We start from the raw sequence: 19,169 nt of genomic DNA, 5'->3' as shown, positions 1-19,169 counted from the left end.
TTATTTGCATAGTAGTCCCTAGGATTTATAGTATAAATGGGTAGGGTGATTCATTTGTAAAAATCATCAAGCAAAAAATCAATCAAGTCTTCTATAATAAAAAACTTCCTTTTAGCAAATTTCTCCTGTCTTTCTCAATTACTATTCCCTTAGCGATCTTGAGTGTGGTAATCTAGGCTGACTTGGCATAGCAAGATCGTGAGCAAGTTGTGCAAGAACGTGAGCGAGTTGTCAAGTGCCGCACGTGCCCTTAGTTGAAGACTAAGGACGTGACAAATAGCTACCATTACTAACCTCTACTATTTCTGCATATTTCTCAAGATTGAAAAATCTTTGGGAAGAATTTGATGCATTGGTACCTGCACTTGGTTGTAATTGTCCTAAGTCTAGGGATTTTGTTGCACATCTTCAGAAATTAAAGCCTTTTCAGTTCCTCATGGTCCTTGATGATTCTTATGGTCAAGCTAGAAGCCAAATTCTTATGATGCGTCCTTTACTTTCCATAAACCAAGCCTACTCAATGGTTGTTAGTGATGAAGGACAAAAGTCTGTTGCTTCTAATTCTGGTGTGGTAGGAATCAACTCTTCTGCCAATTTGGGAAATTTGGATATAGTCATGTACTCTAGAAATGGTAATAACTATCAAACTGGTAATAACTATCAAAATGGTGGTGGTAACCATAATGGCTATCAGAATCAAATATTCAAGAAGAGTTTTAATTCTGGTTTAGTGTGTGATTACTGTAAATGCAAGGGTCATAGTAGAGAGACTTGCCACAAGTTGGTTGGATATCCTCCAGACTTTAAGTTAAAGAAGAAAAAAGGTTCTACTAATGGTGCAGCTTATAATGTGGTTGGTAAGATGAGTTCTGAGATATCAAAGAATGATGGTACACAAAGCTTTGGGGCAGGAACTTTGATTCAGACTTCTGCTGCAAATCATTTTGGACAAAATCAATCTCAAATGTTTGCTGGAGAAACCTCTCATGGTAACCAAGCTAGTTCAAGTGGAAGTGGTCAAATGAATCAAGTGGGAGGCATGATGATGTCCAGAGATCAGTATGCTCAAATACTACAGTTTCTCAATAAAGGAAACATTAGTGGTTCTGCATCTGTATCTGCTAATGCAGCAGGTATGGTGTCACAAGTTTGTGAGGATACAACACTAGATGTTGTATCTGCACATACAGAAGATAGTCTAAAACATATGACTTATGTAGCACCAAATGACTCTGAATAGATCATTGACACAGGGGCCACAAACCATATGACATCAGACATAACCCTTTTAAACACAAGTTCTATTAAAGATCCTATCAGATCAAAGAAAGTACATTTACCAAATGGCACACAAGATTAGTAAAACATACCGGTGAAAGTAATATTTTCCAAGAAGTACAATTTCTAATGTTTTTTACATACCCCGCATTTTGCGTACAATTTACTCCCGCCAAAACTAACAAAAGAACCGCAACGCCGTGCTTCCTTTTTCCCGACTTTTGTATTTTATGTGATCTCTTCACCGAGGCGAAGGAGATTGGTAAAGAAGAAAAGGCTTATATCTCGCTATTAAATCAACATAATGGAAGAGATACGCTTAGTCAGTACAAAATCATAACCGAGAATGCATCTGAGGATATCATTCTTTGGCATCAAAGGATTGGACACATTTCTTCTGTAGTCTTAAACGAATTACTTTCTAGTAGTTTACAGTCTATCAAAATAAGAGTTGATAAGCGCACAGTATGTCCTTGTGCAAAACAGACAAGGCTACCTTTTCCTTCTAGTAATATTCAAAGTTTGAGCTGTTTGGATTTACTTCACGTAGACTTGTGGGGACCTTATAAAATTGCAACTTTTGATGGCAATAGATTTTTTCTTACTGTTGTGGATGACTATTCTAGATTCACATGGATATTCTTGTTAAAACATAAGTCTGATGTGTGTGTTTGTTTATAACAGTTTTTTTGTATGATAAGAAATCAGTTTGATAAAACAGTGAAAATTATAAGGACTGATAATGGTACTGAGTTTGTCAACTCAGTGTGTGATGGTTTGTTTAAACAATTAGGCATCTTGCACCAAAGAACCTGTGTGTATACCCCTCAGCAAAATGGTGTTGCTGAGAGGAAACACAGGCATATTTTAAAAGCAACAAGGGCCATTAGGTTTCAAGGGAAAATACCTATAGAATTCTGGGGACACTATGTCTCGACTGCTGTTTATATTATTAATAGATTGCCCAGTATGGTTCTAAATAGTGTGTCACCTTATGAAAGAATGTATCATAGGCAACCTAGTTTAAGGCATTTGAGAGTATTAGGTTGTTTATGCTATGCCAAGAATATGACCCGCCTTGACAAAATGCAGCCAGAGTCAAGGTTGCAAAGACATACGGGTTATTCTCAATCGTAGGCGGTTATATACTATATAATCTCACTAATTCTGTGTTCTTTGTTAATAGTGATGTAGTATTTCAAGAAGATGTCTTTCCATTCTCTAAAATAAAGGCAAATGTTCAACCTTTATTTCTGAATAACACATCAGAAGACACTGAGAGTTGGTTTCTACTGAGTTAGTTGCTGATAAGAGTGTGATTTCTATACCTTCTAACTTACAAGAGGATATTTCACCTTTAGTACCATCCATAGTTCAACATGGAGTATCAGATCAAGTGATTTTAGATGAGGCTAATGACACAATTCAAGATACTGCAGTTCAGTTAGATCACTCACAACAAGTTGCAACTCAAACTCCTCAGCAAATAGTGCCTCAAGTTCAAAGTCAACCTGCTACAAGACAGTCTTGCAGAGGTAAGAGACCACCAGTATGGCTTAAAGACTTATTGTCACTCAATATACATGACAACAGTCTTTATGGAATTGACAAGTATGTGAGTTATTATAATCTGAGTGCCAAATATCAAGCATTTATAACAGCCTTTTAATTTGTTTCTGAGCCTAAGAGTTATGCAGAGGCTGCTAAGGATCCTAAATGGATTCAAGCCATGAAGGAGGAGATTACAGCACTAGAAAGTAACAATACTTGGGAAATTATTTCTTTGCCAAAAAGGAAGACAACAATAGGCTGTAAATGGGTATACAGAGTCAAGTATAAGGCCAATGGTGAGTTGAAAAGGTATAAGGCCAGATTAGTGGCTAAGGGATATAGTAAAAAAGAGGGCATTGACTACCAAGAAACATTTTCACCTGTGGTGAAGATGGTTACAGTGAGGACTGTTTTGTCACTAACAACATCAAAGGGTTGGCACATTCATCAAATGGATGTGTACAATGCCTTCTTGAAAGGTTATTTATTTGATGAAATTTATATGGAACTTCCAAAGGGATTTGCCAGTCAGGGGGAGAAAGGATCAACAATTTGTAGACTGGTCAAATCACTCTATGGCTTGAAACAAGCACTTAGGCAGTGGAATGCCAAATTATCAGAAGCTTTGATCAGTTTTAAGTTCAAACAAAGTCCATTCGATCATTCTGTGTTCACTAAACAATCAGAGAAAGGAATTGTAGTCATCTTGGTGTATGTAGATGATATGCTGATTACAGGTGATAGCTTACAGTTGATTGAGGAAACAAAAGGATTATTAAGCAAGGCTTTCAAAATGAAAGACCTTGGTGAGTTGAAATATTTCTTAAGCATTGAGTTTGCTAGGTCAAAAATGGGAATTACAATGCATCAAAGGAAGTATGCACTAGAATTGGTCTCTGAGGCAGGACTATTAGGTGCAAAACTAGCCTGTACTCCTATTGATACAAACCTAAAGCTAACTTCTCAAGTTTATGATGATTTTCTAAGGAAGAATGGAGAAAAGGTCATGGAAGATCCTCCAGTTGATCAAACAGTGTATCAAAGACTAATTGGAAAGTTACTTTACTTGACAGTAACTACGCCTGACATAGCATTTGGAGCAAATTTTTAGTCAGTTCTTACAAAGTCCCAAAAGGTCTCACATGGATGCAGCTTTAAGGATCATCAGGTACATCAAATATTAGCCCGGTCAAGGTGTCTTATTGTCAAGCAAAGCCAGTAATGTTGTGACTGCTGCCCAATCACTAGGAAATCTGTTTCTAGTTTTCTTGTGAAAATAGGAGACTCACTTATTTCATGGAAGTCAAAAATAGTCTCAGGGTCTTAAAGAGATTGCGGTAAGGCAGTACAGTGAAGTTTAAGCTTGGCTTCAACAAGATTTAAGTAACTTGGATTCTTGGCTTGTTGAAGGAGTTAGGAGTGAATGTGCCTCAGCCAGTAACAATTCATAGTGAAAGCAAGTCAGCAATGCAGATTGCAGTCAATTCGGTGTTTCATGAAAGAACAAAACACATCGAGATTGATTGTCACTTTATTAGGAAGAAAATACTGTTGACACCCAATTTTGTCCCTCCCTTTATTTCAGTTTATTTCCTTGGGCTTGTAAATTAATTAAATCTAAATATTTTATTTTTCACTACTATTTCTACTGCTATTAATATTATTACTTTCATTTTCACTATTCTACTATCAACATTAAAATTATTATTTTATCACAAATTTTAAATGGTTCGTCGTCACTTCATTTCTTTTAGGATTTGTACTCGTTGAACTAATTTTATTTTATTAAGTCCTCTACTTTCTACATACTAATTATTATTTGTCTTCGTATAGTATATATGGTACTAGTTATTAAATTAGAAGCCCAAAAAATAATAGGGGAGAAAAGGCCAACATTTTTCAGGCAAGACAGGCCCAATTCGTGACTAGCCCACAACAATATGTAGCCCACGTTTTAGAACCCAACAGACCAGCCCCATTACTCTCATACCTGATCCAGCCCACACGTTACCCGACCCGACCCGGTCCACTTCCGTTCCTAATACTCTCAAACCTAATCTCTTTTCTTTCATCTCTCTCCCGCCTCCCACCTCCATCTCTCTTCCGCTCTCTCCTCTTCCTCATCCTTTCCCTTTTCAACCAAAATCCAGAACCACTTTCAACCAGGGCAGATTTTGCCACCCCATTTCGTGCAACGCTACTGCCCTCTTCTTCTATTTCAAGTAAAAATCAAGCTACTTTCTCTCCAACTCAGACCATGCCTCCCCACTTCTACGAAATCTGTTGCTTTAACATAAAAATTCAGAAGACGAACAACTTTTTTAATTTCAAACGGTTATTTCACTTAAAATCCCGCTCAAAATTTCAGATCCGAAACCCTAATTTTCATCCTATATATATACTAACATCTTCGAGTTGAAAAGGAAGAGTTCTTCAAATCGCCTTTACTACACCCAACATTTTTTACTTTCCACCCCTACTCTAAATCTTGGATTTGTTTCAAATTTCGTTCCTTTCGGGTTTAGATTATTTTATGCTTCAAGTTATTCGAAAAGAATCAAACCAATTTTTGAAAAAAGTATTCTGCTCTATCTAGATTTTAATTCGGAAGATTTTCGAGTTTGGGATTCGTCGTGTTCGAGTATAGATTCGAGGTCTCGACGCCCTATTCACCGTACTCACAAAAGGTAATATCGTCTCCGTTTAACTTCTTTAATGATGTATCGAAACCACGCGTCAAAGGTGAAATCGCGTATGTTCTATTGCCGTTTAGTATTTCCGCTAATCTCTTAATTGCGTTTTCTCGTGTTATTTGGAGTTCAACCTAGTTTAGTTGATTTTGTAATTGTCTTAGCCGTACTTTGTTCTTGGTGTGTGAGTTATGGCGAAGTATGGATCACTTACGATTTTTAGCACTCCATATACGCCGAAATGAACCCGCCTAACCGTCTACGTAATCAACTTAATTGTATAACAAGTTCTCTTACTAAGAACCTTCGTTGATTATCTTTTCTAAGCGAGGTTCTGATTTTGCCTTTCTACCTTTGAACCGGTTCTGTGCTTGATTCATATTGTGTTTTCTTTGTAAGAACTTGTTTCTAACTACCTGAACATGGAATGATTTGAGTTCACTCAGTTTCTTCTGTTGGATAAACTAATCTAGAAATTTTAGTAGTGATCAGCTCCGCGTCTACCGTCAATATGTGACACTGTTCCATCTAAATTTGGTGTAGCCTTCACCTTGCTGTTGATGCTATGTGGTGATTTCTGAATTTTTCGCTTAGCGTGTGTGTAGTATCCCGTGCCTGCGGTCAGCTTTCGGTTTCTATTGAACATGAGTGAGTGAGTGTGATTTCCTTCTGTCCTTCAACATAGAAGCTAGTTTGTCAAGAGTTATAGAAATGAATATGTACCCTAGTCTATCTAAGAGAACTAGGAAGTGATTCGGATTTAAACCTTGTATGACCATATCTCTTTAACTTACAAATTCATATCGCTCATACTCGAATTTTTCGTCTAGTATAATCGTTTATATCCGATTAAAGTGAAATAAGGCAATTTATATGATAACTCGTGCAAACGTGAATGGCAAGTTAGTGGTAGAGACCCATTAGTGGTGCTGTCTTTGTTTGAAATGGTGGTTTCCTTTGAGGATTGTACTCTTGAAGTTTAAAACAGGTTTGATTTTTTTGTGTGTGTGGAAATACCCTTTCGGACCATTTTTAGGATACCATTGAATAAGGCAGTTTCCATTGTCCCAAATGCCCAGTTTAGACTGCCTTCCCTTTTCATCTTTCATTTCAGTTCTGTTTTATGAGAAATAGGGCAATCAAGATAGTTTGGTTTAAAATTTCAATGTCACATGTTGGAGTTTGGGTTGGGACATTTAATTTTCTGTTTGGTTCATGAAAATAAAGTATTTATACACTTAGTTTCGACTTAAAATGTTTCAGTTCTATTTGGTCCTCGTTTCAAGCTATTGCGATCTCGCTACATTGGTTGTTGGCTTTATTTCAGCACTGTTTTGCTATGCTTGTTGGTGAATGTCACTGTCATGCTCGAAATACTTTTGTGTTGCTGCTCTATTGCTATTCTATGTGGTTATCTCTTGTGGTCGTTTGTTGCTGCTATATGACTGATATGCAGGTGCTACTTGGTTAGCAACTAGTGCATTTTATCTACCAAACAATGCACGCCATATTTGTGACTAAGTTGTTGTTTTTAAAAAATAGATGCTGCACCTGAATTGCTATCTAAAAACAGTTGTCGCTTCTTGAGTTAACTATTTGGCACATGTTGAAGAAATGAACAGATCCTACACTTGATAAGGAAATGTAGCAGCAACTATATTCGATACGTTGTTGTCTGTGATAAAGAATAGAGTGCTGCGCTTAAGATGTTTTCCATACCGATTCGAATATATACTATACCTAGGCCGAATATTTATAAGTAACCCATATAGATTTTGGACTTCTCTGTCTGTTATTCCTTGGGCCTTAATTGTTTCTATTGAATGCTATGTTGTCGCTTAGTGATTCGTTTGCCCAACTTGTGTGTATGTTTAGATTAAGCGTAAAATTGCTTATGCCTTAGTATAAATATTTAGACGTATACTAATTCTTCTCCTTTTCCTTTTATTTTGTGCATGACCATCTCGCACACGAGTCCGAGGGATTCGTCATCTTCCGCATTCGATGTTGGGCCAAAGCCCAACAAAATTCTCCTATCGAGTCAGCCCACCCGCAGCAGCAAAATTAAACAAAAGAACTCTCTGGGCTAAGGCCCAAAAACCAACAATGGCGCAGCAGTCCCAAATGGGCCAAGCCCATTTCATTATATCCATCCTTCTACTTTCATTTTTGTGTGTATTAATATGTATTGCATGGCTAACATTTTTGTTTGGATAATTTAGATGAATTTTAGCAAATTAGTGAGATTTAGTCTAATAATGGGTAGTTAACTTAAGGAAAACCAACAATTAATTCTATAAAGTTTCATGTTCTTCTTTTATATTAAAGTTATTTATAATACTAATATTTATCTTTCTTAGAATAATTGATTTTTTTAAAGTAACATGGCTACATATTTTGGGCTAAAGAATCATGATCCACTTTTACTATCTTAGAAATTTAGAAATGTCATTAATACACAAATCTTTAAGCCTGTAATTAATAGCGAATAAATTGCTATAGGATGGGAGTTAATTCAAATGTCCTTCACTAAAATATTCGTCTTATTAAGTGATTAGTTTGAGAAAGCCTATTTACAAAATTATTCGTTTGCGTTAGCCATCTATCTATCTTATTTAGTCATATATATATATATAACAATATACAACTGTTAAAATCAATCAACACCTAGTCATTAAATTCTTTGAAACATTTATGTAGTATTGCACCGTCCCACACTTTTTCAGTTTATTTATGACTAAGCTCTTTTACGCAAAAATTATAATTTTTTATAAATCTTATTTTAATAGCATCATTATATTTCTATCTATAACCTTAACAATATTTACAAGCTATTTTATTTTCTATAATATTACATCTACACTTAGCCTAATTAGATTTAAGTCCGGTCGGATTAACCATTATTAATGGAATTTAGGGGATGCCTAATACCTTCCCTCCAGATTAGTTGAACCCGTACCTAGAATTTTGGTTTCGTAGACTTTAAAAAATAAAATCAACTTTAGATAATTACTTTAATTAACCTTAGGTGCCCTAATTCACCGTAAATAATTAGGTGGCGACTCCCTTAACTTTAATTAACCCCGGAATTACCGGGATGTTGTAAATCATTTTGACTCCGGTTAAAACGGGGTATGACAAATACAACAAGGGCTTATTACTACTCAATACATCTGCACAAATGAGCAGCCTGCTGATATTTTGACAAAAGGACTGCCCAGAGTTCAGAATGAATATTTGAAGTCCAAACTAGGTGTTCTTGATATATTTACACCTAGTTTGAGGGGGAGTGTTGAATGATATTAAGTATATAAAGGGCAGAAATGTAATTTCATTATATAAGTTGTTAAGAAGTAGTTAAAGTTGTTAATTAGCTACTTAGTTAATTAGTTAGTTGAGAGTAGTCGGTTAAGTTGAAAAAGATATATATATATATATATATATATCATCTCATTAGTTGTAATACACAAGTCTTTACATTATTTCTTTATCAATGAAATATACATCAATTAACTCTCCATTTCATCTCTCTTTTATATCATCTCATTAGTTGTAATACACAAGTCTTTACATCATTTCTTTATCAATGAAATATACATCAATTAACTCTCCATTTCATCTCTCTTTCTCCTCCATTATGATATCGATTATCCACAGTTCTTAGCTTCTTGTTGTTTGGCGTTAACATTGATTCTGTAATCTGTAGATTACTACAAGATTGCTCGGAATTCAAGCCAGAGAGGTGTATTTCGAGTGGAGGAAAGATCAAACACGAGACATGGCACTATTATATGTAACTATCAAGTCCAACTAGTGGAAGGTCATTTGGTTTTTCCAAGTGCTTCTGTTCTCTTTCAAACGGAACATGGTTATGGTGCAGTGTGGCCAGGGGCTGAGCTAGGATGAACCTCCTTCGACAATATAAGGTTAAAATTATTTTTTATATACACATAGTAGATGTTGAACTCTCTTGGCTTCTTCGTGTGTTTACTTCTTTATATTTTTGAACCTCCTTAGTAAAAATTCCGGCTACGCCACTGAGTGTGGCTATGCTATTACCTTATATAGCTACTATTGAAAAGGTGTTCATCTTGTACATATATATACTTGCAAGAAAAAACAATCAATTTCTCCCTATTAAGAAAAAATAAGGAGGGAAAAATTACATACTTCCAAAAAGACATAGCCAAATCTAACCGTTTTCCCTCAAATTGTTGGTATTGAGCAGTAAACACGTCTTTTCTTTCAAACAGTAAACATGTTGGTCGGAGAAAAAAGTAAACGTTATCAACATTTCCTTTTCCTTTGCTCGTTAATCCATTCTTCACTATGTTACGCGTAATATGATGAATTTTTGTAAATTCGTTAGTGCTAGGACCCTTCTAGAAAATAACATATCAATATATAATGGACTCATTAATCATAGTCATTACTCGTTAGTGATTCTTTGTATTTGAACGTACGACTTATAGTCTGCGTGTTTAGGTTTGCTGCAAGCTTGTAACAACTAAAATTTACCTCTAAAATGAGTCTTTGTAAACCAAAAAAAAAAAAAAAAAAAGCATATGCAAGTTTGTTTCCTTTAAATTAATTTTTTTCTTCATATAACTTTGTACTCAAATCTGTTTCATTTTATATAGTATTTTTTTAAAAATAATTTATTAAAAACATTGACATCATTTTATACTCGAAAATAATTTAATTTTAAAAAAAATCAATTTATCTTTAATAACATTCTTTTAATAAAAATATCATGTCATATTTAAAATAACATGTTCCAAAAATATTGCTTATTTTTTAAAAAAAATTCAGAATGATGAGTTTTGAGTTTTGACCACCAAATAAAATGAAAGTGACAAGTAATATATGGATGTAATTGACAGTTTAATGCATTATCCTTCCAACTAATTACAACTGTCATTTCATTAGACTTGGCGATATCCTTCCTCTTGCCTTAATGAGACTTTCATCATTTCCAAATGTTCCTATTAGGCAAGGGAAAAAGTAATTAGAAGTTGTAATTTTTATTTCTTTTTATTTCAGAAACAACAAAATTCTTGATGTTATCACTTTAACTAAAAACTTGAAAGGGTTTATAAGGATACGTCGAATATGAAGAAAATAGTTCAATATAATCATATTGACCGGTCCAAAATTAAAGGGAGTTGAACTAGTTATATGTCACATACTAATACTAAACTTGGAGAAGTAAACTGTTATTAGCCCAAATTAGAAATTAATCAAACAAAACAAATTTACATGTATATTCATTTTGTTTTCAAATGAGTAGGGTTAGTCCACCTAGTAGTACCAGTCTTTTGTTGTAGGCCTTGTCTCTTTTCTCCCGTCAAAATTAAACCAACCCTTTGAATCATTTTTGATTTTTTTTTTTCATTATTACATATTCCTTATACCTAACATTTCTAGTCTAAACAAAACTTCTTAGCACCCCTTTTTTGTCCCATAACTATTCAACATATAACAATTTTTCTTAGTCAATATTCAATTTCGCTGTTCCCTGTTCTCCCTAACTCACACGTCTTGAATATTTTATTACACTAGAACTAGAATTATAACTCTTCAATTATTTATTAAATGTTGAAAGTTGAACCGCGTGACATCAACAAACACTATTAATAACTCTCACACGCACAAACTCACCATATATATACACGCCCTTTACTAACCAAACTCCCATTAATTCCAATAAACTTGCAAACAAGAAAACCATAAAACCAAACTCATTGTTCCAAAGATTTCTAGTTCAAGTTAAGTTTTTTGTTTGTTGAAGCAAAAAATGATTTCAACATGGAGGAAGAGAAGATCAGCAAGGAAGAGCACCTCAAAGAAACAAATAGAAGAAAAAAGCATGGAGTTATTGATGATTCCTAGCCAGTTCAAGTGTCCAATTTCTCTAGACTTAATGAAGGATCCAGTGACTTTGTCAACAGGGATCACATATGATCGAGTGAGTATCGAGACATGGATTGAAAGTGGGAATCAAACATGTCCTCTTACCAAAAAAGTGTTGAAGACACTTGAGCCAATTCCAAATCACACCATGAGGAAAATGATCCAAGAATGGTGTGTTGAGAATAAAGATCACGGGATCGAGAGGATCCCAACTCCAAAAATCCCCGTTACCTCGGACGAGGTAACGGAGATTCTCAGGAATATAGAGTCTTGCTGCAAGTCGCAGCAAGGCTCTGAGTCTGGTCGTGAACTAGTAATGAAAATGAGGAAGATGATAAAGGAAAGCGCAAGGAACAAACGTTGTTTTGTTGCAAACGGAGCGGGGAAGATCTTATCGTCTACCCTTCTTGGTTTTTCAGAGAAATTACCCGTTTATGATGTTGAGACAATGGAAGAAATATTATCAACTTTGACAATTTTATTGCCTCTAGATGGTGAGTCCAAGTCAATTCTTGGGTCAAAATCATCTTTAAATTGCATGGTTTGGTTCTTGAAATGTGGAAGTTTATCAAGTAGGAGAAATTCAGTACTTTTGCTCAAAGAAATCATGAGAATGGAGGAAACATGGAGAGTAGAAGAGTTCTTAAAGATTGATGGAGCTTTGGAATCTTTAGTGAAACTTGTGAAAGAGCCAATTTGTCCTACTACTACAAAAGCTTCTTTATTAACTATTTACCATATGGTTAATTCATCACAATTATCGAATGTGAAGGCAAGAAACAAATTTGCTGATTTGGGGTTAGTGGAATTGCTTATAGAGATACTTGTGGATTGTGAAAAGAGCATATGTGAAAAAGCATTAGGTATTTTGGTTGGAATTTGCAACTCAGATGTAGGGAGAAAAAGGGCTAATAGTTATGCCTTAACTATTCCTGTTTTGATCAAGAAATTGTTGAGAGTTTCAGATTTGGCAACTGAATTTTCAGTTTCAATCTTATGGAAGCTAATTGGGAAGAATGACAAAAGGGACAATGTTGTGCTTATTGAAGCACTTCAAGTTGGTGCATTTCAGAAGCTATTGCTGCTAATACAAGTTGGTTGTAGTGAAAATACTAAGGAGAAGGCTAGTGAGTTGTTGAAATTGTTGAATTTGCATAGAGGTGGAGCAGAGTGTATTGATTCTTTGGACTTGAAGAACCTAAAAAGGCCATTTTGAACCCTAGTTTAGTCGATATGTGTATACAATTCATTTGTCAGTGTACAAAATTGAACAAGAAAATAAAAATTCTGACCATTCTTTGGATATTAATAACTTTGTATTATTTTTACTTCAGAAATAAAACATTATGTTAAAGATAATGAATTAATGATGTAAGAAAAGGTTTACTATCCAAGTGAGTTTATGTGACAACTTACCCCTCGTTTTGAGTATTTATGTCACAAATTATGTTTTGAATCTTTTTACAAGTCAAATATTACCATTTAGGACTTGTTGGGATGATATTTGGGTTGGGACTCAATAGGTTGAGGTGAGTTTCGATATCATTGGACGAACCATGTTTGAATTGCAGATTTTACTGCTATCTGGTGCCTACAACTGTCCCGGTCAAAAGAAAGGACAAGTTGATTGTACATGGTTATCTCGGAAAAGGAGGCGCGGTTGTGATGTTGATCAACATGACTTACTGTCGCTATCGTGGTATATTGACCGTGATCACGATTGCGCTGACTTGGGCAATCACATTAGTGATCTAGGCAGTATATGCACCAAATTTTTGAGAACAATAATGTTTTTTCACCATTTTTTAGCATTTCGAGCTCAATATCGAGAAATTTTGAACGGAAGTTATTGGCGTAAGTGTTCTAAACATCTTCTTGAGTTTATAACATAATCTTGCTTGAAGACTAAGTCCTAGAATTACTAAATTGAGTTTTTGAATATCTAATTGGACTTGGAAATCTAAGCATAAATTTGGACTTGTGGGGTTATGGATGACTCAAACTTGGAATTTGTTTCGAGTTTTGACTATATGGGCCTAAAGTTGACTTTGACGGAGCCTTAAATTATGAAATTGGGTTGAACTGTCTTGATGGACACTGTTGATCATTCTTTTACATAGATTTAAGTCTTTTGGTAGATTGTGGACGTGAATTGATTGTGTTGGAAAAAGTTAAGCTTTGCTTGAACTAAGGTAAATTGGCTTGGATCTCAATTAAAAAATTTCTCAAACTAGAATTGTTTTACATATACAATTTTCCCCCCCTCTGAATTGTATACTTATTAATAAGAGGTACACATGCTAAGCGCATGTCTAGAGACTAATTAACTTAATAATACTTTATCTGTCTCAACTTATGTGGCCGTTTTCGGATTTCGAGAGTCAAAATAAATTTTTTTAATCATAATTTCTCATATGTCATTAAATATTTTGACTTATTAATTATCATAACATCTACTCCCTCCGGATAAAAAAAAGAGTCCACTTAGCCTTTTTTCTTGGATAAAAAAAGAGTTCACTTAGCAAATCAAGAAAAAAGAAACCTTATTTTTTCATATTTGCCCCTATTAATAGCCTGTTTGGCCAAGCTTATTTTTCCAGCAAAGGTACTTATTTTTTCAATAAGTGCTTATTTAAAAAAAAGTGAGATGTTTGGCCAAGCTTTTGGGAGAAAATAAGTGCTTTTGGGGAGTAGCAGAAGTAGTTTTTTCAGAAGCTAAAAAAAATAGCTTTTGCCTAAAAGCATTTTTTTGAAAAGTACTTTTGAGAAAAATACACATAAAAACACTTTTTAAAAACTTGGCCAAACACTTATTACTGCTCAAAAGTACTTTTTAAATTAATTGGTCAAACACAAACTGCTTTTAGCCAAAAAAACTTTTTTGAAAAGTACTTTTGAAAATAAGCTGTTTTAAGAAGCTTGGCCAAACAGGCTATAAGTGTCATATGATCAAATCTCAGTGCCTATTTAATTAGGGATAGTTTAGTCAAATTACCTATTTTTATCTAAGAGTTAGTATTTTCTTAAGGGGTGTGCAAATGACTAAGTGGACTCTTTTTTTTTTTATCCAGAGGGAATAGTAGTTTACGTAGTTATCAAATATATAAATTTTATTTAAAAAACTAAAAATTCAATGTCCAAATGTTAGGTCAAAAATACAAGTTTGAATCTGAAAAAACAAAAAGTGTTACATAAATTGAGCCAGATATAGTACTGTATAAAACTTGTGGGGTGTGAAGTACAATATACATAAGAATAACCCGTTTTGAGAATTACAACCCGATGTAACAAGTGAACCCAAATTCAAAATATGCAAATTACAGTGTTCTAATTAGTGGTTTATAGTACTCATTTCTCAATGGAGAACAGGAAGTTCATAGTGAATCAACTCCTCAAAGACAAGAAACTGTGGTTCGCTTCATTCCTTGTTATATGGGCTGCTGGTCTTCAGGTAATTTTCAATTTCAACGTGTACCGTTGTCGAATGAGTTAATTTCTCATATAGTCACTCAACTTAATAGTTATTATCTCAGAAAGTGGTGTTTTTATTTGAAATTAAGAAGAAATGTGACTTTTATGAGATAATAACTACTACTCCCTCCATCTCAATTTATGTGATATAATTTGAGTAGATACGGAGTTTAAGAAGGAAAGTCTTTTGAAACTTGTGGTTTAAAATAAGTTATTAATATTTGTGTGGCGGTAAATCATTTTATTAGTGTAAACAGGGAAGTTTCAAGTTAAATTATTTCTAAATATAAAAATATATCTTTTTTTTTGGGACAAATTAAAAAGAAAAGTGTATCACGTAAATTGGAACAAAGTGAGTTGAGATCAACCTGGTTTGGAATTGATGCCAAATTTGTGTAATTTGTCGGGCAGGGACACATGATGTGGTTGCAGAGGCAAGATTCTTTTAAAAAGAAGTTTGGAGAGCTAAATGATGAAGGCAAAAATCAACAGGAATTGGCGGATAATTAATGAACCTGGTAATTACTTGTAAGATTAACTTTGGATACTTTGATCTCATTCTTTTGATTTATCTTTGTCTGGAATCTGGATTATGACTTGTTGAGCCTTTGGGTGTGTTTGGTATGATGGAAACTGTTTTCCAAGAAAATAAGTGATTTTTCTACTCATTTTCTTGTGTATGGTACGCAAGTTGGAAAATGTCATTTTAAGAGCATTTGCATATGTTTAAAGCAAAACACTATGAGGTTTTTGAATTCGGAGTGCAACTTTTGGTGGTGGGGGTGGGCAGGTAAGGGGTGGGTGGAAATTGTGGGAGTGGGTTGGAGACGTGTTGGTGCGTTTTTGTTGATCCGGAAAATGTTTTCCCTCAAACTTTCAAGGAAAACATTTTCTTCTATTAAGAAGAAAACATTGTTCAAGCTATGTAGTACAACCAAACAAGGGAAAATAGGAAAACATTTTCCGTCATACCAAACACACCCTCAGTTTTTTGATTTTTATCTGTAGAGATATGACTTGTTGAACTTTTGTTTGAGAAGAGTAAAAAAGGAAGCTGATTTCTAGTGGCGTATTGGATAATCTCCTGTCATGATATGTTAGGGTCTTGGATATTGCCACATTCTTATGAGTGAATTTTTGCGATTTCCTTTTGAAGGAAGTATCGATATGAATGGAATAGCTTAAATTACCTATTGATGATTTCATAAAGTGATGCATTTCAGCAATGGTGGAGCCAGGATTTTTACTAAGGGAGTCAAAATATGAAGAAGTAACTACACGAAGAATTCAACATATAGTATATACACAACATATATACGTGAATAATTCTTTTTACCTTTCGAAACAGTGTAATGTTCCAGTAACACACACCCCCTTATACAAGGTAGCTCTGCCACTGCATTTGAGGAACCTCCTTTATGTGATAGCTTTTGCCATGAAATGTTGTACTATTTTGTGAAAGTAACATTTGTATCTTCTAAGGACAGTAAATGCTGATAAGAACTTATTGATACAGTTGATGACTCTATCAATGGCCCGTCTAAACTGTACAGTTTACATAACTCCATTTTTTCTTAGTACTCATGCTTGATTCTTTATCGTAGTGTTGTCAAATGCAAAAAACTACAATTGCCTGTTAGACAGTCTTCGCCTCCAGTTGAGTTGAGTTGACTCAAGTTGGGAAATAATCATGTGTCGAGTGGCCGAGTAAGCCACATTTTCCAAGTGGGGAAACCATAGAAATTTATGAATGAAATTTTATGAAAAACCACAGTTGGCTTCCATATATATCGATCGCATTTGGAAGCAATTTGAAAGCCTCCTTTATATTCATGTTGACTTAAATCCAAATTGTCTCTTACACCCTAAGCGTAAATATAACTATTTATTGTCTATGTGAAGCACCAACTCTCCAAGTAGCTTGCAATTTGTAAAAGAAGATATAAGTGGATACAACTAAAACATCAGAAGCAGTGACGGAAACTAATACAAAGGAAGCGTGAAGCTGGAATATAACAAGAATGTCATTGTTCACACAAAGGCAAAAACTAATAACTTAGAGGCTAGAGCAGCAAAAGCAGTGGTAGCGACAACAGTACAGAGTTCTCATTTCACTTTCAGCTTAGAAAGTTAATCTTGAATGATATTGTCTCTTCTCCAACAGTGAAATTTATGGGTAGTTGCACGGTCAAAACCTCAAACAGGAAAGCTGGAAACCCCACTATGCCTTTTTGTTTCCCACCCTACAAAGCTAGGAGTTTCTGCTACATGCTGATAAAGAAGCCAAACATGCCACTATACTTAGGTAAAAGATGCATATAATATATGCATTCAGTCAAGCCTTGGATTGTTTATGTAGATCTTCTCAAGAGAATATAATTTGCAGGAAGAAAAAAAAATCAAGTGCAGACGCGAGATTACTCGAACACCTTATTTTTTGATGACAAGGGAACCCGCAGCCGCTGCCCTTCGGGTGCGCACAGGGTAAACCCTGCTTCTGTGCAATAGCTTGCAAACCACACAGAAAACTCGAACACATTATTGTAAACCCATTTCAATCAACCATGAAAACAGACATGGAATGAATCAATATTGGACTTAACATCTTGCCTTCTGCTCCTTCCTGATTAACTTTTTTTAATGTTTTTAAGTAGTCGAAAGATGTTTCTTTTCTAATCTATTCAGATTGCCTTTACTGAAGGATTTGGTATTTTTGATTATATAATTACTCATCATCTATCACTGCTGCTTTTATCTCTGCTTGACATTTAAATTCTACCATTTGACTGAAATTTATATGCATACATACTGTTAGCAATCAAAATTGAGGAAATTTCATGCTTTCCTTGAGTTGAAACAAAACTAATAACTTAGCATGTGTATTTTGTTATACAACTGATTTGTTACGTTATGTTCTGTCAACAATGCATCTTTCTAGATACTCTTAAAAAAACAGTCCATGTTTGTTGCTCGTGAAAGGTTGAATCTCTGGTAACAAGGCAATGATTGCATATGAACTCTATACATTTAGAGGTAATATTCTTGAAGTACTGGGAATTGTCATAAGATAATACGGTATTTTACCCCAGAAGCAGTCTGAGATTTTGTTCAGTTTGCAGCATGTGGTAAGATTTTCTCGAGTTCCTTGCTTAGGTTTATAAGTTGTGGGGGTTCATGATATAAAATGTTAGTCATTTGAACCTCTTGGTCTCATTAAGTACACTTTTTATTGTTCAAAATGGCTTATCCGTTTTACTGGTTGTCTATATCAGCAAATGGTTGCTCCAAAGTCTCAATTTAGAAGGGTCAGACTCTGATCTCAACACTTTAGGTTTCTAACAATTAGCATATAGTTCCACAAGACTTAATGTCCTTCATAAATCAACATCATCTTTGTTTTGAACTTAAAAAAATGATATAGCTTCGAGCGTAAGTTCCTCAGGAACAAGCTTTTAGATCATTCATACGTTGATTCTTATCCTTTTTACTTTTACATGGCTGCAGTAGTCCTAGAAGAACCGTCAAGAGCAATACTGGAAAAGGTACCACAAAGAGAAGCTTCAGTTGCATGCTCCTCGCGGTTGATAGATAAATAGAAAAATAGGAGAAACTTTTGGCAGGCACATTTTTGTTCCTGAGCTCTCACTAATTACATCAATGTACGTTTTGTCGGATTGTCAATCTTCGGTTCGCTTTTTTATGAACTCACATTCGATTTTTCTTATGGTATCAATTGCTTCGTCTAAGATGCTATGAAGTAGTCTACTTTGATATGTAAATGAATGACCAGAGTGTTCTGCTAAACCATAATTTGATATTGTTATCTTATGTTTTGGGTGCCAATTATCTGCTATTTACTCCAGCTAAAGTTAAAGAACATTTGAAGAAATTTTGGGTCCAATCCTTGATGCCTGATAAGATGCTTGCTAATTCTTTAGAACGAATTGTCATATTCAATCTATTTAGTGTCAGTAATCTTAGATTAAGAGATTCAGCTTTGTTCAATTTTGTTTTTTTTTTTCTTTTCAAATTATTCCAAATTACCTTAATCTCCAAGGGCTATTAGCTAAGTGGTAAGTGGCAATTGACACATACAATATGCCCAGTTGCTTCTCGTGGGTTTTCATATCCTTGCTGTGAAAAATGGGATATGCAGATATGCACTTGTAATGGATATCCAAGTTAAGATATAGTGGTACAGAAATAGATCGAGTAATCTGTTTCTTGGCATAATGATTTCTTTCAAGCATTTTCTGTAAAACTTTA

At 34.6% G+C, this 19,169-nt stretch overlaps 2 protein-coding genes across 10 annotated transcripts; both read left to right on the top strand.

Annotated features, from left to right (window-relative positions):
* The first annotated feature begins 11,200 nt into the window (after positions 1-11,200).
* LOC132060014 (U-box domain-containing protein 21-like) lies at positions 11,201-12,795 on the top strand. The gene has a single exon (XM_059452867.1). The coding sequence runs from the start codon at positions 11,317-11,319 to the stop codon at positions 12,646-12,648; it is 1,332 nt and encodes a 443-aa protein (XP_059308850.1). The 5' UTR covers positions 11,201-11,316; the 3' UTR covers positions 12,649-12,795.
* Positions 12,796-14,654: 1,859 nt separating this feature from the next.
* Positions 14,655-18,731, top strand: LOC132060013 (uncharacterized). Of its 9 annotated transcripts, none has more exons than XR_009415867.1 (5): positions 14,655-14,883; positions 15,315-15,431; positions 16,806-17,208; positions 17,290-17,387; positions 18,408-18,731. XR_009415867.1 is itself a non-coding variant. In XM_059452865.1 (3 exons), exons 1-2 carry the CDS (start codon positions 14,791-14,793, stop codon positions 15,411-15,413), a joined length of 192 nt encoding a protein of 63 aa, XP_059308848.1. In that variant the 5' UTR covers positions 14,656-14,790; the 3' UTR covers positions 15,414-15,431; positions 18,411-18,731. The 9 variants fall into 9 exon arrangements, 6 of the variants coding, with proteins under 6 accessions (XP_059308848.1, XP_059308847.1, XP_059308849.1 ...); XR_009415866.1 differs by having other exon boundaries at positions 14,656-14,883; positions 15,315-15,421; XM_059452865.1 differs by lacking the exons at positions 16,806-17,208; positions 17,290-17,387 and having other exon boundaries at positions 14,656-14,883; positions 18,411-18,731.
* The last annotated feature ends 438 nt before the right edge of the window (positions 18,732-19,169 follow it).

Source organism: Lycium ferocissimum, chromosome 6 (assembly GCF_029784015.1).
Source record: "Lycium ferocissimum isolate CSIRO_LF1 chromosome 6, AGI_CSIRO_Lferr_CH_V1, whole genome shotgun sequence".
Lineage (NCBI taxonomy): Eukaryota > Viridiplantae > Streptophyta > Magnoliopsida > Solanales > Solanaceae > Lycium > Lycium ferocissimum.
The sequence above is the reverse complement of the archived record's forward strand: the minus strand, read 5'-3'. Positions and strand labels throughout refer to the sequence as shown.